This window comes from Cynocephalus volans, chromosome 8 (assembly GCF_027409185.1).
Source record: "Cynocephalus volans isolate mCynVol1 chromosome 8, mCynVol1.pri, whole genome shotgun sequence".
Lineage (NCBI taxonomy): Eukaryota > Metazoa > Chordata > Mammalia > Dermoptera > Cynocephalidae > Cynocephalus > Cynocephalus volans.
The window spans coordinates 28109277-28132232 of NC_084467.1; the positions used below are offsets into that span (position 1 = coordinate 28109277).

At 40.5% G+C, this 22956-nt stretch overlaps 1 protein-coding gene and 1 pseudogene across 2 annotated transcripts; one reads left to right on the plus strand and one right to left on the minus strand.

Moving 5' to 3' along the window:
* Positions 1-1193: 1193 nt before the first annotated feature.
* SFPQ (splicing factor proline and glutamine rich) lies at positions 1194-16203 on the minus strand. Of its 2 annotated transcripts, XM_063105126.1 has the most exons (12): positions 15308-16203; positions 14377-14565; positions 13738-14039; positions 13311-13406; positions 12593-12789; positions 12408-12492; positions 11773-11890; positions 11250-11298; positions 11048-11169; positions 2366-2411; positions 1499-1587; positions 1194-1289 (listed from the first exon to the last, which is right to left on the minus strand). In XM_063105126.1, exons 1-10 carry the CDS (start codon positions 16118-16120, stop codon positions 2388-2390), a joined length of 1995 nt encoding a protein of 664 aa, XP_062961196.1. In that variant the 5' UTR covers positions 16121-16203; the 3' UTR covers positions 1194-1289; positions 1499-1587; positions 2366-2387. The 2 variants fall into 2 exon arrangements, with proteins under 2 accessions (XP_062961196.1, XP_062961194.1); XM_063105124.1 differs by lacking the exons at positions 1194-1289; positions 1499-1587; positions 2366-2411 and adding an exon at positions 7677-8654.
* A 4923-nt stretch (positions 16204-21126) lies between these two features.
* On the plus strand, positions 21127-21715 carry LOC134384103 (large ribosomal subunit protein eL15-like; annotated as a pseudogene).
* The last annotated feature ends 1241 nt before the right edge of the window (positions 21716-22956 follow it).

Consider the following 22956-nt stretch of genomic DNA (forward strand, 5'->3'; position numbering starts at 1 on the left):
ACAGATATATAACAGAATTACTTTTTATTTATTTATTTTTTATTATTATTTTTTTAAAGATGACCGGTAAGGGGATCTCAACCCTTGGCCTGGTGCTGTCAGCACCACGCTCAGCCAGCGAGCAAACCGGCCATCCCTATATAGGATCTGAACCCGTGGCCTTGGTGTTATCAGCACCGCACTCTACCGAGTGAGCCACGGGCCGGCCTCAGAATTACTTTTTAAACAAGAGCCTCAGACTGCATCCTTAACAAATGTTTAAATTAATATGAAGAAGTTTGGCAATATGAGAGTTGCCAAGAGTGAAGGGGACAAATCATTTGGCTTCCAGCTTTAAGTTTCACAATTTGTCTTTTCTCTACATTTAGATATTGAGAAATTACCCAGAATACACACACACACACAGAGGTTTTACTTCGTTTTAGCTTAGACAAATTGAGAGGGCGTCAAACTACCCAGGGCAATGAAAACTTTATTTGGCAAGATGTAATCCTGTTTTCTGTGAAGCAGTGTGTGAATACCCAATAACAGTCATCTGATAATTCTTTGGTGTACAAAGTTGGATAACAAATGCTACTATGCCTGAAATCCAATCAAGGAGGGGTAGGTAGGTAATAACTACCAAATAAATAACATGGTAATTTTAGAAATAAAAATTATAAAGACTGAAGACAATTTTAAAATATTGATGGCTAAATGAGGTGAGTTAGGACAATGAAGGGCCTCAAATCTGATTAGTAATTAAGCTGAAAACACATCTGCCAAAACGGCCTCAAGACATAGGGTCCTATATTATTATGTGGTCCTGCATCTCTTTTATGGCATCTACAATAAACTGAAGACCTAAGAAACTTTTTTTTTTTTAAAGATGACCAGCAATGGGTTCTTATAACCCTTGACTTGGTGTTGTCAGCACCATACTCTCCCAAGTGAGCTAACCGGCCATCTCTGTATAGGGATCCGAACCCTCGGCCTTGGCGCTATCAGCACCACTCTCTCCCAAGCGAGCCACAGGCCGGCCCTGACATAAGAGAAATTCTAGAAATGAAGTCCTACTTAAAAAAAAAGTTTGGGAGGGAGGGAGCACAGCCACTGGCTGGATAGCCCAGTTGGTTAGAGCATGGTGCTAATAACAAAGGTCCAGGCTTCAATCCTTGTACCAGCCAACCAAAAACACAAACACCAAAAAACAATCAGATTTTAAAATGTCTTTATTAATGACAACTATGTTGCTCATTCCTCCTTGCACTCTTCCTTACTGGTTTTCTGGACACACAGCTCACCTGATCCTGCCAATTAAAGGATATGATTACTCCAAAAGACATAATTATCAGTTACCAAACACCAACCAAGTGAACTTAACACCCCAAAAAATAATTATTCAAGGAATGGAGTATTAATAGTAACTAATGATTCACACAATAGTAGTTATTTTTGTATCAACTAAGAGCATTTCCGAATGCAGTTCAACGGAGTAAGTAAAAATCATTCAACTTACCTAGACATTTTGTCAGTCTAACAACTTGTGGCTTTCCTTCTTGGAAGGCTCATGCTGGGTGATGTCCTGAGAACAAATATCTTATCCACCTATAATGAAAAATAAAATTTTATTAAAAAATAACATGTTCAGCATATTACACTTAATTTTTAAATACTGTACTTTTATTTTATTCTCACATCAACAGGAGGTACATTTTTTGGCATGGGTTCCAATCAGTGATTTATTTTCACTTTTTGCTATGTTACTGCTTAGCAAGACCTGGCGCCCAAACCAAGGTTATATTATCCTATGACTTCTTTACACGCACTTGTGGAATCTTCCCTCCTCCTACCACTAAGTGTTACTTATTACATAAGTAAAAATAATCTTATGGGGCCTCTGAATGGGTCTAAAATTGAATTTAGAGTACTGAAAATACGGGATTTCCTGATTTATTAAAGCTTTTTGTTCTACCATTGTATTCATTACACAGCCATACATTTGTTTTGAATTCTCCTACCGTTTGATTTTTATAATAAATATGCTGCAATTTCTTTCTCACTCACACAGACACAACACCTATTGTCAAAAACAAAAACTAATATATATTATCGTAGGAGAGGTAAACACCAACAAGTAAGTTTCAGGGCTGGCCAGTCAGTTAGTTCAGTTGGTTAAAGCATGGTGCTAATAACACCATCATCCACAGGGTTAAATTGCTATACTGGCCAGCCACCAAAAAAAAAAAAAAAAAAAAAAAAAAAAAAAAAAAAAAAAGGAAACAAAACAAGTTTCACCTCATATAGTTAAATTATTTTAACCATTAAATAGAAAATAACTCAAGCCTGAAATCATGTAGAGGTTAAGATTTCTAAAGAAACTCACTTCAAGTGAACGAGCAGTCCAATCAGCCAACATCAATCATTCTTACCTAAAGAATAACAAGAAAAAGTTAATATAAAAGACAAGGGTATAAAATAAAGGTTTGAAAACGCTAGTTAACTTCAAAATTTAGAGTAAAATTCCAGAGACAAAGATTGGGGGTAAGCATAAAAAAATAGAAAGGAACTTCATGGGGGGGAAAAAATCTAAAATTATTCTTACGTGAAGCGATAAGCAGACACCTGAATTAGAATGAAAACTAACTTCTTTAAAATGCAGAAGCCTAACTCCTATTTTCACCAGTCTGAGAGCACAATGAAGTTTGACTGCAACCCAAAATATACTATCCCTTATGTGAAGGTATGTGACAACGTTTACCTTACCAAAAGAGTTTTAACATCAGCTCTCTTTCCATATAAAAGCACATACCCGGCTCCCCATTCAAGTATGTCTTCCTTTCCCAGGTGGGCTGACCACCTTCAGCAGGAGTCCTCCAAGAGTGCCCTACCCACTTCCCACAGTACACAACACTGCAGTTAGCCTGCAATCCTATCCTATGTATTTGCCTCATTCTTTCCCCTCTAAGTCCTCAGTGAGTTTTAAGTTAGGGCAGGGAAGGAAGCTATGCCTTACTGGGACAGCAAGGAAGCAGAGTTTTTCTAAGGGAGAAGACATTCACCTTCACTATATGCCTGACAGTACACAAAAAACCAAAGATCAGCCTTAATTCACTTCCGGGTTTTTTTCCTCCCTGTATCATTATTGACAAGGGCATACAAAATAGAGTTCCTGTTGCACATGTACCATCCATAAGGGATACTATATCGTTTTGCATTCTTCCCTCGTTCTCCAGATTATCCTATTCTACAGTCAGACCCTTCTTTACCTTAAAAAAAAAAAAAAATCTTTTCAGCACTGGTGTTCAAAAGCATCATTTTTATGGTTGATGTTTACCAGCAACTGTGAGATTTCCACAGTTAAGTCTTAAAAATTGCCAATCATTATCTAGCAGCAATGACAGATGGTTAGGAGCAGTCAAATCCTCTGAATTCTTTCCCTAAGAGGCAGCCATTTGAGAACTGCACTAGCTGGCAGCACTAAAACATTATCAGCTAAAGCCAAAACCAAATAAAGGCCCAGAACAAACATCCTGGCTCTCTAAAACCTGTCCAAAATCATTAAGGGAAAGGCAGTAAAAGCAGGACTGTGTGTGGATCATGTCACTGCAGCTGACAATGATTAACAATAGGAGACATGCAACCCCCATTAAGGTTAAAAGTCCAAAACTAGTCACACGCATCTCCTTATCGGGGAAAAGTAAGACTATTATGCATTCTTTGTAGGTTTGCAACCCTGCGTAAAGAGCACCCATTGCATTTCTTTCATCTTTCTGAAAGCACCGGTATCTGTTCCAAGGGCCTAACAGTACGAAAATACATTCTGGCATCACACCTCTGAACTCAAGACTGTTCTCATTAAAAAGAATAATTCTGGTTGGTAACAAGATTATGAAATACAATGCAAGCACCTTGGTATAGCATTATCACTGAAACCCACTTAATCCCCAACTTTTTGACTTTTTTTTTTTAAACGCACTGCACTTTTTAAGATTCACAATTTATACAAATTAACACTAGTAATCACCTTAAGTTATAGGTTTCTCATTCTAAAGTGCAAAAGCCTAATAATCTTGGAAGTAAGCAGAATAAAGCAAAATTATCCCCCCACACAAATCATGTTCCTGAAGTCCATACATTAATTATACCAAGTACATTCTCTGAAAATTATTACTGACTAGTAAGAAATAAACCTGAGCTTTTATTCTGAACACCCAGCCACTAAACCATGGTAGCAAGCATTGACCACCGATTTAATGGATTATGACACAGGAAACCCCCATCAGGGTTCTATGCAATTTAGTGATACCTCATACCTCATCACTAATACTGAGCATTATATTTGATCTGCATTGTATTATTAATATGGAGGAGCTAAACTAGTCACCATTTGCTCTTTTATCAGGAGAGTCAAAAGTTGTTTGCTTCAATGGACTATTTACTTGTATAAAAGTACAAATCTGTCCCCACCTTGTCAGTTGCTTGCAAGCTACTTTTCTTGATACAATGGAAGAAAATTCTCAGTCATGAAGAGTTTTCACCGGCATTTATGCAAAGTAAACCAAACTTTCCAGTTACAGAGCAGAAAGCATTATTCATGAAAGCTGTTTCTCATGCATGCTAGCTAAAAACCAGTTCAGAGACCAAGGTTTTAAGTTGAATTGAGGTCTGGACCAACAGTCGATGCAAAGCTTAAGTCCGAAGCAACAAAAGAAGGTGATTTCAAAGACTTACGTTTTCTTCTAATTAAACATTTTAGACTATAATATCACATCCCTGAAACTAAGGGAACCAAATTCAAATGGCTACTCTGAACACATGTAGTCATCCTACAGAATACGACGAAGTCTTTCGATTGGGAATGATCCCCAACGGTGTAGGCAGATCAGTGTTCCACACCACCTTCCCCCAGGTTTAGAATAGACATATTTAGACAAATCACATAACTTGAACTACTCACATTAGATTCCCATCTAGGCCCAAGTTAGTAACAAAGTGTTCCCATGGAGCCCGTGTTTTAAAAAATTTTTAATTACATTGCACAAAAAACTGTACTTTTAGTCTTAAGTCACTCAACTTGCAGAATAATTACCGAGACTGCATACTGAAATTACTGATATTTCTGACTCATGGGCAGGTCAGTTTGCTACAACGGAAGACTAATCATCACATGCTATACAGTCTGTGTCAAGGTGCTAAACGCACTCTAGTTCCCAAGTATGGTTTGGTTCCCCTCTCCCCCACACCACTGATGTGTTCCATGTAATCTTTATTACAATGCAACTAAAGAAAACCACACAACTGAGTAGGGTATACCAAAGGATCAAGTTTGCACTTTTTATCTGAGAACTGCAACAGCACTGAATTCTGCCTGACAAATTACAGCTCTAACCCCAACCCCACGCAGTTTTGTTATAAGCTAGCTTTACCATGCAAGTGTTAGGTGCTGCACTGTAATTTCATTGTCAGAAGTGTGATGTCAGAATGCCCACGGAATAAAAGTACATAGCAAGTCACCAAGTTAGATTATATTGCTTGTTACCTACCTGTATGCAGTCGGCAATGAGAATCTTGGAGCAAGCAGGAATACTACATCCGGGTCCTAATGTCCATTGCCATTTGCGGTACTACGTTCCTCACAGTTACGCACTGCAGAAATGCTGGCTAAATGCAGTTATGTAGCAGGCCACTACTTTAATAATGCATAATTGCAGTCCAAGAACACCAGAAGATATTCCACCACAGCTTAGTGGCTTGCCCAAGAAAAGCCAAGTATCTATATTTTTATCTGCCATAATATGCCACTCATAAAGATTGCACAGACGTAACATTACAATTTCCCAAATTGTTATCTGTTCATTAGTGGTATAATACATCTATAAAGAGTGGTGGGATTTATAGTACTTCTTTGGAGTATGATTAATGTTCTAAAGCAAAGAGGATTATGGTTTCACTAGGTGACGTGAGCCAATCTGTTAAGCTTATAAGATACCTATTAAATACACTGGGGTTTTAGAGAAATGCAGTTTTTAAAGATTAGGAGAAATAAGTTTAAAAAACAACAACCAGTGTTCCTCTTAAAACAAACTTGAGAGAAAGTGGAGAAGAAATGGGGGCAGGTGGTTTCTTTAAATGAGAAATATGGCTAAGATACTTCAAAATTATTACCTTCCCTTTCCCACCCCAAGTTTCCTACCAACTGTTAGGAAACTACTTATTAAGATGATTTAAATTCACATTAGACTAACTATCATAAAAACATTGCGAGACTTATTGAAAGTCTTTTTAAGTATCTTACAACCCTTGGTACACTGCTGTTTCAGTAATCAAAGTCAAATGTCACTTAAAACTAAGCAACATTATTTGCTAAACAATGTTTAGCAATTCTACAGCCCACAATAAGGGTATCCAAAGCCACAACTTTGAGGAGATTATCCATTAGCATCCTTCACCACTCTTCAAAGGTACAGTACTACCAAAAGCTTATTTTAGGGGTCTGTGCCAGCATCCCTTATAAAGAAAGCCATGTAATCTGAAAAATAAACTGAAACATTAATTTTATAGGCAGATTTTCCCATTTCCCCGCCATCCCCCACCCACACATTCAAGTTCACCCTCTGTGGGTGTCCCATGAACACCCCTTTTCTTCTTGTCATTAGTAGAGTCCCTGCTATACAATTCAACCAAATTGTAATGGACTCCTTTCAAATCAAGACCCTTGTTTCCATACAGAAAATCTCATATATATCACCAATTAATAACTTCACTTGGGACAAAACTTCCTAATTATGGTGGAACTACCCATTTCCAAGTGTGTTGGTGAATAGTAAGCATATTTTCTAATAAGATTCTCTCCCTTACTTAGCACACCATGTACCTGTCGTCAGCCATGCAACCAGAATTTGGTAACATGCTTTTATACTTTACTAAGTGTTTTAAATATTACCCTGTTTCCTATGCAGAACAGTGCTTAATTGTTTCAACAATAGGTCTCCTTTTGTATTCAGGCACAATACTGAACTTCAGCATGTTAACAAAGGTTTGATTTATAATTTTTCTTTTGCCAATTAGCACCAAGAACAGAGGTGAAAAGGAGTAAGACACATTCCGTAGTAAGAATTCTCTACTGAACAGATTTGAATGGAAACATAACTAAGAAAAAAGCCAAACCGTTCATTTACTTTACCTACTGTTAAGAAGTTGTTGTTCTAAGATTTACACTGGGAAATCAGACTCCCATTGTACTAACAGACAACAATAAACCCTCTAATATTGAGTCAAAGTCTCTTGTTCTAATGGAAGGAGATTCAATGAAGTTGACAATTAACTGACAACAGCATCGAAACATTCCAAACTTTATGGTGGGAGGAAGGGATATTTGTACTGTGTAGCATAATCAACTCTCTCCAGATTTAGTGCTACATCAAAAGGAAACTATGTAAAAACATGTTCCAAATTTATAATAGTTATCTGCAACCCTAGTTGTTGTAGCAGTCACCGCTAGCTCTTAGAGAGGAAAACCAATAGATTTTCTAGTCCTACAGATTTCACCCAACAGAAGTAGCACAAGGAGATGTAAAAGTTACAGAGTACAAATGTATACCTGAATCTATGTTTACTAAACCTTCTTTTCAAGTTGAATTTTTCAGACTAAACCCCATCTTTATAAGTCACTTGAAGTAATACATGAAAAGGGCTTCATGTTTAACAATCTTTAATTCAAATGTAAAAGTTCAATACAAGCCATTTGTAGGGCTTGGGATTTGTTGTTCTATTAAAAACAAGAATGGGGAAATGCAACAAAATGATCTTTCCACTTTTCAAAACTTTCAAGGATAGATCATACGGCCAAAAAAGATCCATTTAACCCAACTCACTTTCTCCCCCTACCAAGACTTACACCCATTCCATAATCTTAATACATATTCCTGAACGAAGATTTACAATTCAGCTTTGCTTACATAACCATTTAAAAATTCTTAGCACTGGCTGCTTCCTATAATGCCGAACAAATCAAACTACTTCAATATGCGTTTCTTTTTAAAACAAGGGGGCAGTTTTTTGTAGAAAGCAATTCTTAGCCTCCAGATATATTTCCCAGAAATGGCATATGCCATTCAAAAGCCTAGACACTCTCATGCTTTCAAAGTGGAATACCTAGCCTAATGTGCATAGAAGCATGAATGGCAAAGTTAAAGATCAATATTATAACTATTTTTCTATTTATTTGAAGCACAGTAAAAAAAAATTGGTACACTTTGGAAATTCAGTGGTACAAGGTACACTGCCATTACTTGAGGGACATTATACAGTTTAAAAAAAAAAAAGAAAAGAAAAAGGAAAAAAATTTCTCCTGTTTCAAACACTGCATTACATAATTTTACCTGCCCAAACAGACCATTTACAAATATTAGGTCAATAAACTGCTAACATCCATAAAAAGGTAGCATTCTTACTAAAATGCAAGAATTTAAAAGATTGGTATCTAAACAAGAAAAGACAAAAAACAAACTGGAATGAAAGCCTAGATATCACATCTAAAATCGGGGTTTTTTGTTTGGGCCTTCATACTCTTCTCTCCCTCTACCATATCCTGCTGGAGTTCCAGGCCCCATTCCTCTAGGACCCTGTCCACCCACAGGCCCCGCACCTCCCTGCCCAAAGCGCTCAGTACGCTATTGGAACAGTAATCAACAGTTCATTATATGTAGTTGATGTCCATGTGTGTTAAGTAAATATTTTAGAAGGTTCCGTAGTCAACGTTCGTCGATACAATCACCAATGAGTCGATCCACAGGTACCGGGAACATAGAAAGGAAAAAAGGGTAATTTGAAAATTAGTTTACGATAATACATGCCTTGTGGTATGTTCCCACTTGAGCCATTCTCATACACCTGTTTCAAAGAATAGATCTTCCCTGTAGTGCTAAAAAATTTAAGAATTAGTGCAGATGTGAAAATCCATTCCAAAATGAGTTCTAAGAAATTTCACATCAGATTAACCCACTGAAAAGCTTGCAAACTCTCACTTTCAAGGTCTGAACAGGAAATTTAAATTCCAAGTAAGCCTAACAAGCCCAACCAGACAGATTCAATTCACTCAATGAAGTGACAAAGACCTACTCACCAGTCAGTGGTATGTGCTGCATAAGAAACCTTGTGCTTTGCAAGATCTTAAGACTCATCTAAGTTGCAGAAATCTTAAAAGGTTGAAAGTTTTAACAAAATGCTACCGGACTACAAAAAGAAAAAGCATAAAAAACTAATAGATTTAGTCACTTAACCAGCACGGTAACTTGATCAAAAAACTTGTGTTGCCATATTCTCACAGGTATACCACCTTCAGAGCCATCACTATATAACCAGAGACAATTATATTCACAGTACTATTCTATATTGTTGCAAACTGACTGAACATACGGCCACCTTCGTAACAACCCAATTTTTCCCTCAGGTCTTTGAAAAGTACACTGACACTTTGCTATGACTCCATGTTTTAGATATCTCCCAAACATCGTAACACCAAGCTAAAGTGACTGCAATAAAGGAGTGACTGACTTCATTATTCCACCTTAATTTTAGGTACTTTTAGACTTAAAATAGTATGTACCCAAACAGCAGAACCCTATAGGTATGCAAGCACAGCAGCCTACATTGTCTTTCCCATTCCATTTAACACAGACCAGTTACTGAGAGCATTACTCCAAAGAAAAAACTAAAATGACAGCAGGGTTTAACTATTCCTTTATATAATTTCAACATGTTTTTCTTTACAAAGTAGTATAGAGCTACTTAAAAAGACTAAACCTCAATCCTTTATTTTTGAAAATCTTAAAAACTAGAGGATTTTTGCCCATTAAGATAACTATGTTATATCTCAAAGAGCTAAAAAGGAAAATTTGGGGGTTTAATGATGTTACTACAACAGCTGAGAACCCAAGAGCTACCTGTTATATAGAATCCTGACTGTGGGAACATCATGTCAAATTAGGTTTTACAAATTTGATACATACCTAACAATCTGTCTTTAAGGAAGCATATGAACCAAAATATTACCCGTATATTTTAAGAATCAATTAGAAGAAAGCTAATAGTACTACATTTAACCCAACCGTTTATAGTTCTAACTTTAATCCTCAAAAGCTATAGGTAGATTTTAAATAGATAAAAGCCCATACTAAATGCTTATGTTTCTATTTATAAAATGAATCATATGAGCTATACACTGCAGCTCCCCAACCTTTGCCAAAAGCCTGTAGGTGAACTAATCACATTTAATTCATCGATAAAAGTGCACTCTCTAAACCCACCAAAATTAAGCCCTGAGGATTTATGAAGCCCTAAGGCAGCCACTCATACCAATTCACTTGATGGTTCTAAAGCATCTGACAGGCTATCTGAACAGCTAAAACATGATAGCATCAAGAAGGTTCAGATCAAATGCACACAATTAGTATGCTTAAAATTGTTGATTTTTGCTACCCTGTAGCAAAATAGAGATATCAGTTTATTTTAGGAGTACCTAAAGACAGGCCCAACATGTGGGAAACGACGAGTCAAAACACTAAATGATTCCCTTTGCATGGGATAGAAGCCACACCAAATATAGGTCAAAGTCCTGTACGTCACTAAAACATGCCTACAGCTACAAACTACAAGTCTGATTCCTACTTATGGCAAATACCACCATAGAGAATGACAGTTTGCCATTTGATTACTCTCACTTGGGCGTAGAATAATCAGATACATTATCTAACATCTAGAATTTGGATTTGCCATGCACTAGAGTTCAAAAGTGCACAAGCAATATAATGAAAAGCACCTAAATCTACTTATTGCCAAAGATAACTCCACATACTACTAACAGCATTGACTCCTCGTTGGCAACCATATCTGTTTAGGTTACCACACACTGAGTTCTTCTACGTTGCCAAAGTATTCCTCAATGTTACACGTTTACATATGATGGGGGGACTAAAAGAAGTCCAGTCACCTACTTTAAAAAAAAACACACATAAGTCATGAAAATGAGAATTTTCTTCGTACTATGTCCCATAAGATACATTACCATGTCGCTTCCCATCATGGAACCACTCATGGTTGCTGGTGGAACTCCAGGATTAGCTTCATAACCTATGCCACCACCACCACCTAGAGGTGGAAATTTCTGTCCTCCTGAACCATAGGGATCTAGAAAATAAAAACAGTGATTACAACTCCACCAGAATACTGCTCTCAAATGATAATGTTAATTCAATTTTCATGCTTACCTCCCATATTCATTGCTCCTCCACCACCCATTCTCATGTCTCGCTCTCTCTGAAAGAAAAAAATTCCTTTCATACACCTATGCCAAATACTGAATACAAAATTTTCAAGATTAAAAAAAATAAAATAGTAAGGTTGAAAAGGCTTTTTCATTGTCTTAAGTGTTCTTATAATTAATACTCTAAAACATATTTAGACTCAACTATCAAAAGATCCATAAAACTTCTACACAATGAAATCCATACAAGGAACAGAACAGATAAAACTCACGGCACTCAAACATCATATACTTGTTTTTTGTGTGTGTGTCTTTTTTGTGACCGGCCGCACCGTGAGCGCACCGGCCATCCCTATATAGGATCCGAACCCGGGGCTGGAGGGCTGCTGCGCTCCCAGCGCCGCACCCTCCCGAGTGCGCCACGGGGTCGGCCCATCATATACTTTTTTTTTTTTTTTTTAAAGGACTATAATGTGAGATGTTATATTTAACTGAGCCAAATTAGACTTCAATAAAAGTTGACTTACTGGATCCATGTAGCCCATCCGGCTATAACTTTCCTCTCTCTGGCGTCTCATTTGTTCTTCCATCTCACGTTGACGAATCATCATCTCTTCCTCCCTTCTACGTCTTTCCTCCTCTTGCCTGGAGATATTCATCAGGCATATAAACCAAAGTGTTATCCACATTTTTAAAAAATTCAATTTATTTTTTATTTTTATTTTTATTTTTTATTTTTTGTCTTTTTCGTGACTGGTACTCAGCCAGTGAGTGCACCGGCCATTCCTATATAGGATCCGAACCCACGGCTCGGCCCATAAAAAAATTCAATTTAAAGAAAGCTACTACTTCTTTAAAAAAAAAAAAGAAAAGAAAAAAAGAAAAAAAAAGCTACCACTTTACCTAATAACCTTATATCCTAGGTTAGAGCAGAAACACAAAGGTCTAAAGAGTCAGTCTAGGACGTAGCACTAATAACATTCTGGCAAAGAAAACAAACCTCTTTAATGAAAATCTTACACTATTCCATTGCTAAGTGTTAAACCAACGCTGACATAATATTCAACTTCTCTGTATTTCTCCTGACTCACTTGCAAAATTGAATACATCTTTTCCTATAAATTTAGAGCAGAAGTGAAGGCTTAGTTTAATAAAGATTCACCTCAATTGCATTTCTTTACGTTTCTGCATTTCTTGATTGTGAAGTTCTTCCATGCGCCTTAATTCTTCCTGGCGTCTCATCAGATCTGAACATTTGAAAATATTATTTTGGGTTCATGTTAATGAGTTTCTAATTAAGTTCAAAAGGCAATTGATCCTATCAGTGAAATTCAGAGGATCTTTTACCTTGGCGCAAAAGATTTGCCTGATGCTCGTGATAGGCATCTTCCATTTCACTTTCTAGTTTGTCTTTTGCATCCTTCATGTTTTTTTCAACTTGCTCCCTTTGCTGTTTTTCCATTTCATCCAAGGACTTCCATCGCTGAGAATATTCATACTCAAATGTGCCATGCTGGGCAAAACGAGGAGGGGTTTCTCTCTCCCTGACAATACACAAAACTTAAACATGAACCAATTTGTGGAGGTGTACCAGAAATGCTTCCTAATTCCCCTAAAAATACTGTTTTTTCCCCCTAGTCTATCACTTGGTAAGGAATACTAAAGGCAAAAACCACTTTGGTTCATATAAAGTATCTTCACGGCAAAAACAATACTCTGAAAATTATATAGTGGCAGAAAATATGGGCACTAGAGATAAATTCTACCTTCCTCATTTCCTAATTTTCTCTAGCAAAATTGCTCATCAAGGCTTATTTTCTCCATCTATAAAAATGCACTTCACACAATAGTTGTAAGAACAAAACAAGATTGCATGTGAATGTATGTACCTCAGAAACAAACAGCCATTTAAGTGACAGCTCTAAAAATCTAACTTTCTGACCCTGAGGCTATTACTAAGAAGCATATTAATAGCAAAGGATTTTACCAATTTTTAAAACTGGAAAATTACTAGAATATGTTCTTTTACATTTTACAAACTGCCAAAAAGTTTCACCAATCTTACTTTTGATACATTGGATTCTTCTGTGCAAGTTTTTCAGGAAGACCATCTTCGTCATCTAATTGCTCAAGTGGTTCCACAATGACTGGACGAGGAGTTCTGGTGACAAAAATAGTTCCATCTTAACTCTGCTCAATTTACAGCAACCTCCTCATACAAGTTAATAGGAATTATCATAGTTCCATCTTAACTCTGCTCAATTTACAGCAACCTCCTCATACAAGTTAATAGGAATTATCATAGTAAGCATAATTAACAGATTAGAAGTGGGAATAAACAAGTAAAAAAAGAATAAAATGAGCAGAAGATGGGGGCTGGCCAGCTATGGTCAGATGGTTAGAGCCTGGTGCTGATAACACTAAGGTCCAGGGTTTGACCCCTGTACCTGCCAACTGCCCCGTCACCTCCCCAAAAACCCAAGACAACTTACGTGGTCAGTAAGAAAACACCTTCACTGCACCGTTCAAATGCTTTCCTTGCTGCTGGTTTAGAAGCAAATTCAACAATGCCTTTCCCTGTAGATCTTCCACGATCATCCACAATTACTACAGCCCTTTCAATTGGACCAAACTGGCTAAATGCTTCTTCCAGCAGTTCATTGGAAACATAAGGTGAAAGATTACGAACAGAAAGGGCAGCAGCATGTGTGGCAAAGCGAACCCGAAGCTGTCTACCTCTCATGGGGGTATCATCAAGTTCAGCTTTGGCAATTTCAGCCAAGGCTCTAGACTCCTGTAAGTATCAGAAACACTCATGTTAATGACTTCAAAACTAGTTGTAAGCCTAATAGCCTACTCCTATTCTTCCTCCAGCTCAGTTCAAGCACTATCTTCAGGCAACAGTCCCTGACACCACTCAGAGTACTTAAGTGTCGTACCACCCCACTCCCCTTTTTCCTGAGGTACCAACAATTATGCATGATGCAGCAGGTTTATTTTCTCTGTAAAAACAGAATTTAAAAGGCCAATTTATTCTTCCTGGTTTAACAACTAGCCTTCATCGTTTATAGTGGCAAAAAACAAAAGCAAAACTCTTTTAATTACACATAAAATCAAATAATTACACTCACAAGTTTAATAAATCCGAATCCTTTGCCTTTGTTGATAAAAACTTCTCCTGGTTCTCCATATTTAGCAAATAGTCTTTTGAACTCATCCTCTGTGATATCAGCAGGTAGATTTCCAACAAACAACCGACAGCGCTGTGTGTAAGTTTTCTCTCCAGGCCTCCTCAAGAGGGACAAATTGGCTTTAAACCCCTAATGGAAAAGGAAATTCTCAAACATCAGTGACCTCTCCAAGTAGAAAAACTCAAAAGTAATTGCCCCCGCAAAGTGCATGTGTTTTATCAGTTGCTTTAATGTTCTGTTTAAAGTCAAGGTCAAGGTTTTACTGTACTTGAGAGATTTCCAACTTAATCACTATCCTAACATCAAAAAGGAAGCCATCATCCAGAACGCCCTTGAGAACAGACAAGATACACACACTCCCCCCAAAATGGACTATATCAGCAACTTTTGTCAGCCGTATACACTATGCTCAGTGTCCCTAACAAACTTAAACCATAGTAGACGAAACTCCAAACAGTGGTCAAGTATCAACTGGGAAAAAAAGACACACAAAATAACCCAAATCCCGTTGTCACCGACACGACTGGGGCGCCTACGCTTCTAAGACCAGAACTGCACGTTCTTTCCAACCCGACATCTCACGTTCTGCACAGTCCTGGCTGCAAGGATCGGCTAGCTCCTACAATGCCCGTCCTCGCGGCTCACAGGTTCCTTCCCAAAGCCACTCTCCCCTCGTCTTCCGCCTGCCGAGAGCAGCCAATCCCGGGCCGACTAGCGGTCCCCCGCCGCCGCCGCCCCGCCACGCCCCCCACGGCCAGCGCGCGTAGGCGCCCCTTCCGGCCGCCGACAAAATGGAGGCCCTCGCGCGGGGGAAGAGAGGGGGCAGACGCCATCTTAGGGGAACCGACGCGTCGCTCCCGGAGACACTCACCTCCGAGTCGGAAATTTTCTCTTCGCTGCGGCTACCGGGCCCGCCCGGTGGAGGCCCCTGGTGGTGCTGTTGGTGATACGGCGGGTGGTGCTGGCGGCCCCCGCGGGGCTCCCCGCCGCCTCGGTGCGGTGGCTTAGGGTGGCCGCCGCCAGGCTTCGGCCCACCAGGCATTTTGCCCCCTTTGGGGCCCCCGGGGCCTGGGCCCTGCTTAGGCCCCGGTCCTGGGCCCCCCGTGGGTGGGGGCGGCGGGCCTCCCGGCTGAGGTGGAGTGGTCGGCACCCCGCTGCTCGGCGGCGCGGGTGGAGGCGCCCCGGGAGGAGCCGAGGTGACGGCGGGCGGCGGGGTCGGGGTGGGCCCTGGCCCTGGAGGGCCCCCGGAGGTCGGGGGTGTAGCCGGCGGGGCCGGGGTCGGGGCCGAGGCCGGCGGCGCGCTGCCTACTCCTGGAGCGGGGCCGGGTCCCTGAGGAGCAACGGGCTTGGACGAGTCCTGCGGCGGTAGCGGCTGCTGATGCGGCTGTGGATGCGGCGGGGGCTGATGCGGCGGGGGCTGATGCGGCGGCGGCTGCTGTGGTGGCGGCTGCGGCTGCGGCTGCTGTGGTGGCGGCTGCTGCTGCTGATGCGGAGGCGGTGGTGGGATCGGGGGCTTGGGGCCGCCCTGGCCCGGGCCGGGACCCATAGGGCCGCGGTTCTGACTGAGGCCCATGCCGGGCGGCGGGGAGCGGAAGTCGTGGAGGCCGCCGCGGCCGCCGCCTCCTCCACGCCGGTGGAAGCCGCCGCCGCCACCGCCGCGACTCCGAAACCGATCACGAGACATGTCTGTGGTCAAGGGGCGGTCGAGGCAGAAGCGAAGAAGACGCTCAGGGAACGTGGAGGCCACTTTGCTCCTCACAAAATGGCGAATGACACAGGCGGTGCGAAGCCTTTGTCCTCTTCTTATATAGGGCCGCTGGCACGGCCCCGCCTACCCCTTGATCGACAGCTTAGGTAACCAATTCAAAGTACGGTACTTGATGACATCAAGTTACGAACCGCTAATCTTTTCTATTGGCTCCCAGGAGAAAGGCGGGAGGCATGGAGGAGCTGCGGTTTCCAGTTGACCAATGAGCGGAGGAGTTAAGCTGTAGGCCATTGTGATTTGCTGGCAGAAATTTGAATGGATGTGCCGGAGCAATTTTCCCGTGAAAGCAAATAACTAAGACCCTATGAGCTCCCGGGGAGAGGTGTTGGAGGGCTCTTTTCTTTCTTGATTGACTCCAGGAGCAATCTGCTGATATCCTTCCCCAGAAAAACGTTCTCCACTTCAAAGTCATAAATTGAGTGCTTACTATCATCTACCCTACCTCGTGCTGGGCCAATGAAATTAGAGAAATAGTCTTAATCGATTTCAAACACACACACTCATGATTTCATGTTGAAACCTCATAGAAATACAGGTTTGTTGGAGCACTAAAGACTTCGCAATAGGCTTAAGTGGGTGCATTCTTTGTTCAAAAAGAAAAGAGCCCTTGATCGTGTGTATATACATATACACACACTAATAATTTACAAACACAAATCACAGGAGGAATATAAATTCCTCACCACCCAACCCCTTATGAACAGATTAAGGTACTTAAAACTTACAATATTAAAATCTCTATATGGGGCTGGCTGGTTAGCTCACTTGGTTAGAGCGTGATTTCACTTGGTTAGAGGGTTCGGATTTCCGTGCCAGCCAGCTGCCAAAAGAAAAAACAAAACAAAACAAACCCCCCCAAAAAACCCCTAGAGGTGGAAAGGAAGACAAGGAACCATGAGCAAATATTGAGGGAGAAACGATCCATTAAAAGATCTATAGATGACAGGGCCGAGCCCGTGGCGCACGCGGGAGAGTGCGGCGCTGGGAGCGCAGCGACGCTCCCGCTGCGGGTTCGGATCCTATATAGGAATGGCCGGTGCACTCACTGGCTGAGTGCCGGTCACGAAAAAGACAAAAAAAAAAAAAAAAGATCTATAGATGACAGCAACTAGGAGAGTATTAAGGGATATGGACTTCAAAGAAGCTGGAGATTTTGAAGTAAGAAGGATGCTGCCGACTAGTTGATTCCAGTCCGAAATCGAACCCATGACCTCGATGTTATAAGGCTGCACTCTAACCAACTGGGCTAACCAGCTAGACCTCCACCTCTACTTCTGTAACATCCATGTGGATGACCCACTGCTATGGTTTGTCCCCTCCAAAAGTCATGTTGTACCCCCACCCCCCGAAACAGTTAAATACATTTCTTCCCTTTGGGGCTGGCCAGGTAGCTCAGTTGGTTAGAGCGTGGTGATGGAAAACCAAGGTCCTGGGTTGGATCCCTGTATTGGCCAGCTGCCAAAAAAAAAAAAAAAAAGTCAAAGCTCATGTTGGAACTTAACTTCCAATATGGTATTTGAAGGGGGGGGCCTTTAAGAAGTGACTGGATCTTGGATCCTGAGGACTATGCCTTCATTAGTAGATTAATCCATTCATGGATCAATGGGTTAATGGTTTAATGGGTTATCAGCGAGTGGCTCTGGTGGCTTTATAAAGACAGCTTGTGAGCATATTAAGAAGTGCTCTCGCCCAGCCTTCATTATATGACACCCTATGTTGTCATGGGATTCTGTACAGAGTCCCCACCAAGAAGAAGGCCCTTGGACTTCCTAGCCTCCAAACTATAAATATATATATATATATATATATATACTGTTTTATAAATTACCCAGTTTTAGATACTCTGTTGTGAGCAACAGAAAACTAATGCACCCACTCAACACCCTGTCAATTCCATACCACCTCACCCCCAGCAATCTTTCCTTCTATCCTATATCAGCCATCCACTACCCCACTCTTCCCCCCCATCATGATTATCTCTGTGTTTGTTGTTGCCAGTAATTACACCATTTCTGAAATCTCTAGTTCAAGCATTCTTCTCACTGATCATCACTTTTCTTTCTGGTTCACTTATTTGCTTTTTTTTTTTTTTTTTTTTTTTATTGGCTGGCTTGTACAGGGATCCGAACCTTTGACCTTGGTGTTATAACACCATGCTCTAACCAACTGAGCTACCGGCTAGCCCCTATATTCTTACATTCATAGTTTGTCTCACCCAATATAGATGTTACGATTACCTACAAACACATACAACTCTTGTTTTTCTCTTTCTCCATTATACTCACCTGGTAAAACACCAACCCTAGTTGAATCCAGCAATTTACCTTCTTTAACAGGGACTGAAGCTTTCATTTTAAATTATTGGCCACAAACTTCAAAAGGGCATATTAGACCTTACCTGTCAATCTTACTGAATTTCTCTAGTAAGTTCACTTTCCCACTTCCAGAGATAGTTTATTTCATGCTTTCTCTCTTCAAACCCCTACACTCTCCTCTCTTATCCCACCATAATTAACGACCTTTTCTCATATATCTTTGAGAAAATAGAAATTATCTGAGAGGAATGTTCTCATCCAACTGGAAAGTCTCAAGTCTACTTGATTTGCCTCATCTTCTCTATTTTCCTTCCAGATGTCATGAAAAATGTGTCTTTGCTCCTATCAAAGAGCAAACCCTCCCTTTGTGCATGGACCCCACCCCCTCAAGCCTTCGCAATGATTTTTCCTTGCTGTATCAGTTACTTCTACTGGATCATTAACAAAACCTTCCCTTTATCCTATCATTTCATTTCTTAACTCTTCTTTGCAAGAAAACTTCTAAAACAAGTTGTCTACACTCATGTTCTCCATTTCCTCATCTCTATTTCCTCTTTAATCCACCCCAATCTGTCCACAATACTCCTCCTAAACTGTTGCCAACGATACCAATGATCCCCATCTTGCCAAATCCATTAAATACTTCTCTATACTCATCTCTTTTTACCTGTTAGCAACATTCAATACAGATGGCACTCGTCTTTCATGAAACATTTTCCTCCCTGGCCTTCTGTCATACTATACTTATGATTTTCTTCCTGCCTCATTGATCATTCCATCTTCTCCCTGTAGGACCTCTAAATGTTGAGATATTTCAAGGCTCAGTTCTGGGCCCTCTTTAACAGTGCTCCCTCCTTGCCTATATAATCTCTTCAAGACTTCAAACACCATCTGAATGTTGAAAATTTCCAAATTAATTTATATTTCCAGGGTAGATCTCTCTAAGTTTCCAACTCAGATATCCAACTATTTATTAGATCTCTTCACTTACAGACTTAGTTGGCATATCAGATTTAATATACCCAACCTGGAGCTCTTGATTTTATCAACCTAACCTATTCACCCAAACTCCCACAGCAAAATAAGTAACATAATACTTGTTCAAAACAAAAAATATACATAATTTATCCTCTTCATAAAATCCCAAAATGATTCTACCTTCAAAGTATATCTTGAATCCATTTATTTCTTTCCATTTCTACCACTACATCCTATGCTTCTCCACCTCCTTCTTATACCTAAACTACTACAACCACTTCTTGTCTCCCTGCTCTCTTTCTGGGTCCTCTAGTCCATTTTCCATATGGCAGATATGATTTTTTTTCTTTTGAAAGCTGGCCGGTGCACGGATCCAAGCCCTTGACCTTGGTGTTATAAAGCTGCCCTCTAACCAGCTGAGCTCTAACCAGCTAAGCTAAGTGGCCAGCTCCTGAGTGATCTTTTTTTTAAAAAAATTGTTTAGAGCCGACCCCGTGGCGCACTCGGGAGAGGGCGGCGCTGGGAGCGCAGCAGTGCTCCCACCCGCAGGTTCGGATCCTATATAAGGATGGCCGGTGTGCTGCTCACTGGCTGAGCGCAGTGCGGCCGGTCACAAAAAGACAAAAAAAAAATTGTTTAAATAATGTCATTTGCTTACCCTATTTAAAGTCCCTTAGTGGCTTCCCATTGTTCTTAGAATAAAATCCAAACACCCTACTAGGGTCTACAAGGCCTGACTTGATCTGACCCCTGCCTGCTTACCCAGTCTTATCTCTCTAGTTCCCAAACTCCATCCACACTAAGCCCCTATCTGTTCCTAAAATTGATCAAGTTACTTTATCTGCATGCTTTCTGCCTCATAGTATTTGTACTTGTTGTTTACTCATCCTGAAATTCTTTTCCCCCAACTCTTTACAGTTTCATTCTTGTATCTCACTTGAAAGACACCTCAAAGAAGCCTTCTCTGCCAGTCAACACATCTAAAGTAGGCCTCCCCTCTCTGTTACAACATCCTATATATGATATAATGTATATGACAGCTCTCTTCACAATTTGTATATATCTTGTTTATTTTAACATTGTCTCCCTGTTAGACTGGGACTCTGAGTTTCTTAAGACTGTATCTCTGGCACTTAACACAGACACTAGCACAGAGATACAAGAGATACGATAAATATTTGTTGAATGAATGAAAGCATAACGGTGAAGATCAGGCTCTGGTTCCATCTCCAGGGAGTTGTCCCCAAGATCTTTCACTTTTCTGACATGCTCCCTAAAGAGCACTACTTGGGGAAGTTGTGAGGATTATGTGAAGGGTTAGTACTTTCTAAGTGCTCAGAAAATACTAGCTAACAAGCCAGAGATCTCTTAAGGCACTTGAGTGTTATAGCTCGAAAGACAAATGGAGTTCAGTAATAAAAGTCTAGTTAGTATATTCTAGGAAGTTTGTAATACATTTAAAAAAAAAAAAAGTCTATCCTTGAATTTAACAGTAAATTAAAAGAATGATCCACTAAAGTAAATAGGACTTTTCTTAGGAATACTGGGATATCTTCATATTAGGAAAGTTATTAAAACATTAGAAGAAGCCTTCCTTTCCATCTGACAGCAGTCATCAGATAAGCCAGCATGGGCGCATACAAGTGTATCCATGAGCTCGGGAGGAAGGAGCAGTCAGATGAAACGAGCTTTCTTCTGAGGGTCCACTGCTCTCTGTGCTCCACAGGGATCCCCACCCCACCTGGCTAGATAAAGCGATAAAGCATGCAAACTGGTATACAAGGCCAAACGAGGTTACATCATGAGTATGTTTCATGTGCACTGTGGTTCCTGAAGGTGTAACCTATGGCAAGCCTGTCCATCACAGTGTTAAACAGCTAAAGTTTGCTCAAAGCCTTCAGTCTGTTGCTGAGGAGGGAGCTGGACGCCACTGTGGGGCTCTGAGAGTCCTGAATTCTCACTGGGTTGGTGAAGATTCCATATACAAATTCTTTGAGGTTATCTTCATGAATCCATTCCATAAAACTATCAGAAGAAATCCTGATACCCAGTGGATCACCAAACCAGTACACAAGCACAGGGAGAGGCATGGGCTGACATCAGCAAACTCCAAGACCCATGGCCTTGGAAAGGGCCACTGTTCCACCACACTGTTGGTGGTTCTCCCTGTGCAGCTTGGAGAAGGAGTAATACTCTCCAACTCCTTTGTTACTGCTAATATAAGTAACGTTTGTAAAATTTATACCTAATGAACAATCTAGGATAGTAATAAAAAAAGATAGAAGAAAAAGGGTAAACTAATACAGCCCATCAATAAATCAAGAAAAAGCATGTGGATGCTGAAAGTATTTGGTAAAATTCAATATTCATTGAGTTTTTAATGTTTTTAAAATTTTTGGTCCCAATCAAGATGGCAGAATAGACAGTCCCCAGCGTCACTCTCTCCCACAAATCAACCAATATGCAACTATAAAAATGTAACAACACCCAAGCTGGGGCCGCTGGAGCTCAGGGGAAGAGGAGGAGAGACCTACGAAGTTCATGAAGGTGGGAGAAGCCAGGATGAGACAAAGAAAAAACTGCTCGTAGCGTTTCCAGCAGCGGCCGCTTTAAGGCTGGAACTGCTGAGCACAAGGAACAGGAGCCGGCAGAAGCCGCAACTGTGCCCTTCGGATGGAGTTGTTTGGAGGCAAAAGGGGATAAGAGGGTCTTAGTGGCCCCCAGGACAGCAAGACCACTAGTAGGGTTCCCGTAGACCCATGCAGGAGCAAGGAGCTGCAACAACTGAAAAAGGGGAGCCATTCAGAGGCCGTTGAGTCATCACAAGGGACCAGCGTAGGGCCTGTCCCATGGGAAGTGTTTGGAGCAAATTATACCAATCAACATCTGGAAAAATGTGCTGATTTCCTCCATTCTACATAATAGGAATTGCTGCTACTTAGGGACCATGTACTTTGTATCACATACTCCATTGCTTACATTATCTTAATCTTTACAACAATCTTATGAACTGGATACTACTATTATTTCTGTTTTACAAATGAAGAAACTGGGGCATAATAGAACCTAAGTAACTTTCCCAGAGTTATACAGCTAATGGAAGATGGAGCTGGGATCTGAATCCAGATCTCTTTGACCCTAAATTTCCGGCTCTTAGCCATTCTGTTATACTTCCTCCTCTTTCATTCTGCATGTTGATTGTTAGGTTCAGTTATTAATTGAAAAAAAATTACACAAGTGTAATTTTCTATATACATGTTAGCTGTAAAAGATTCGAGTAATGAATAAGTTTCTAGAGTAAAATCCCACCTTCATTTGCTCACTCCCACCCTATTGCTGAAAGTTTGGGCACAGCCTTATAACCCCAAGGTCAAGGGTTCGGATCTCTGCCAGCCGCCAAAAAAAAAGTTTGGTGTGTGTACCAAAAAGATAATTCTCTACTATGACAAGAAATATCTT

What these genes read in the sequence shown, in the direction of transcription:
- SFPQ (XM_063105124.1), bottom strand. Translation starts at nt 16,120, where the DNA reads ATGTCTCGTGATCGGTTTCGGAGTCGCGGCGGTGGCGGCGGCGGCTTC. An exon ending in GGCAAATCTTTTGCGCCAAG is followed by an intron (nt 12,493 to 12,592) that starts GTAAAAGATCCT and finishes TCAAATGTTCAG; the next exon opens with ATCTGATGAGACGCCAGGAA. An exon ending in AGGAGCAATGAATATGGGAG is followed by an intron (nt 11,170 to 11,249) that starts GTAAGCATGAAA and finishes TTTATTTTCTAG; the next exon opens with ATCCCTATGGTTCAGGAGGA.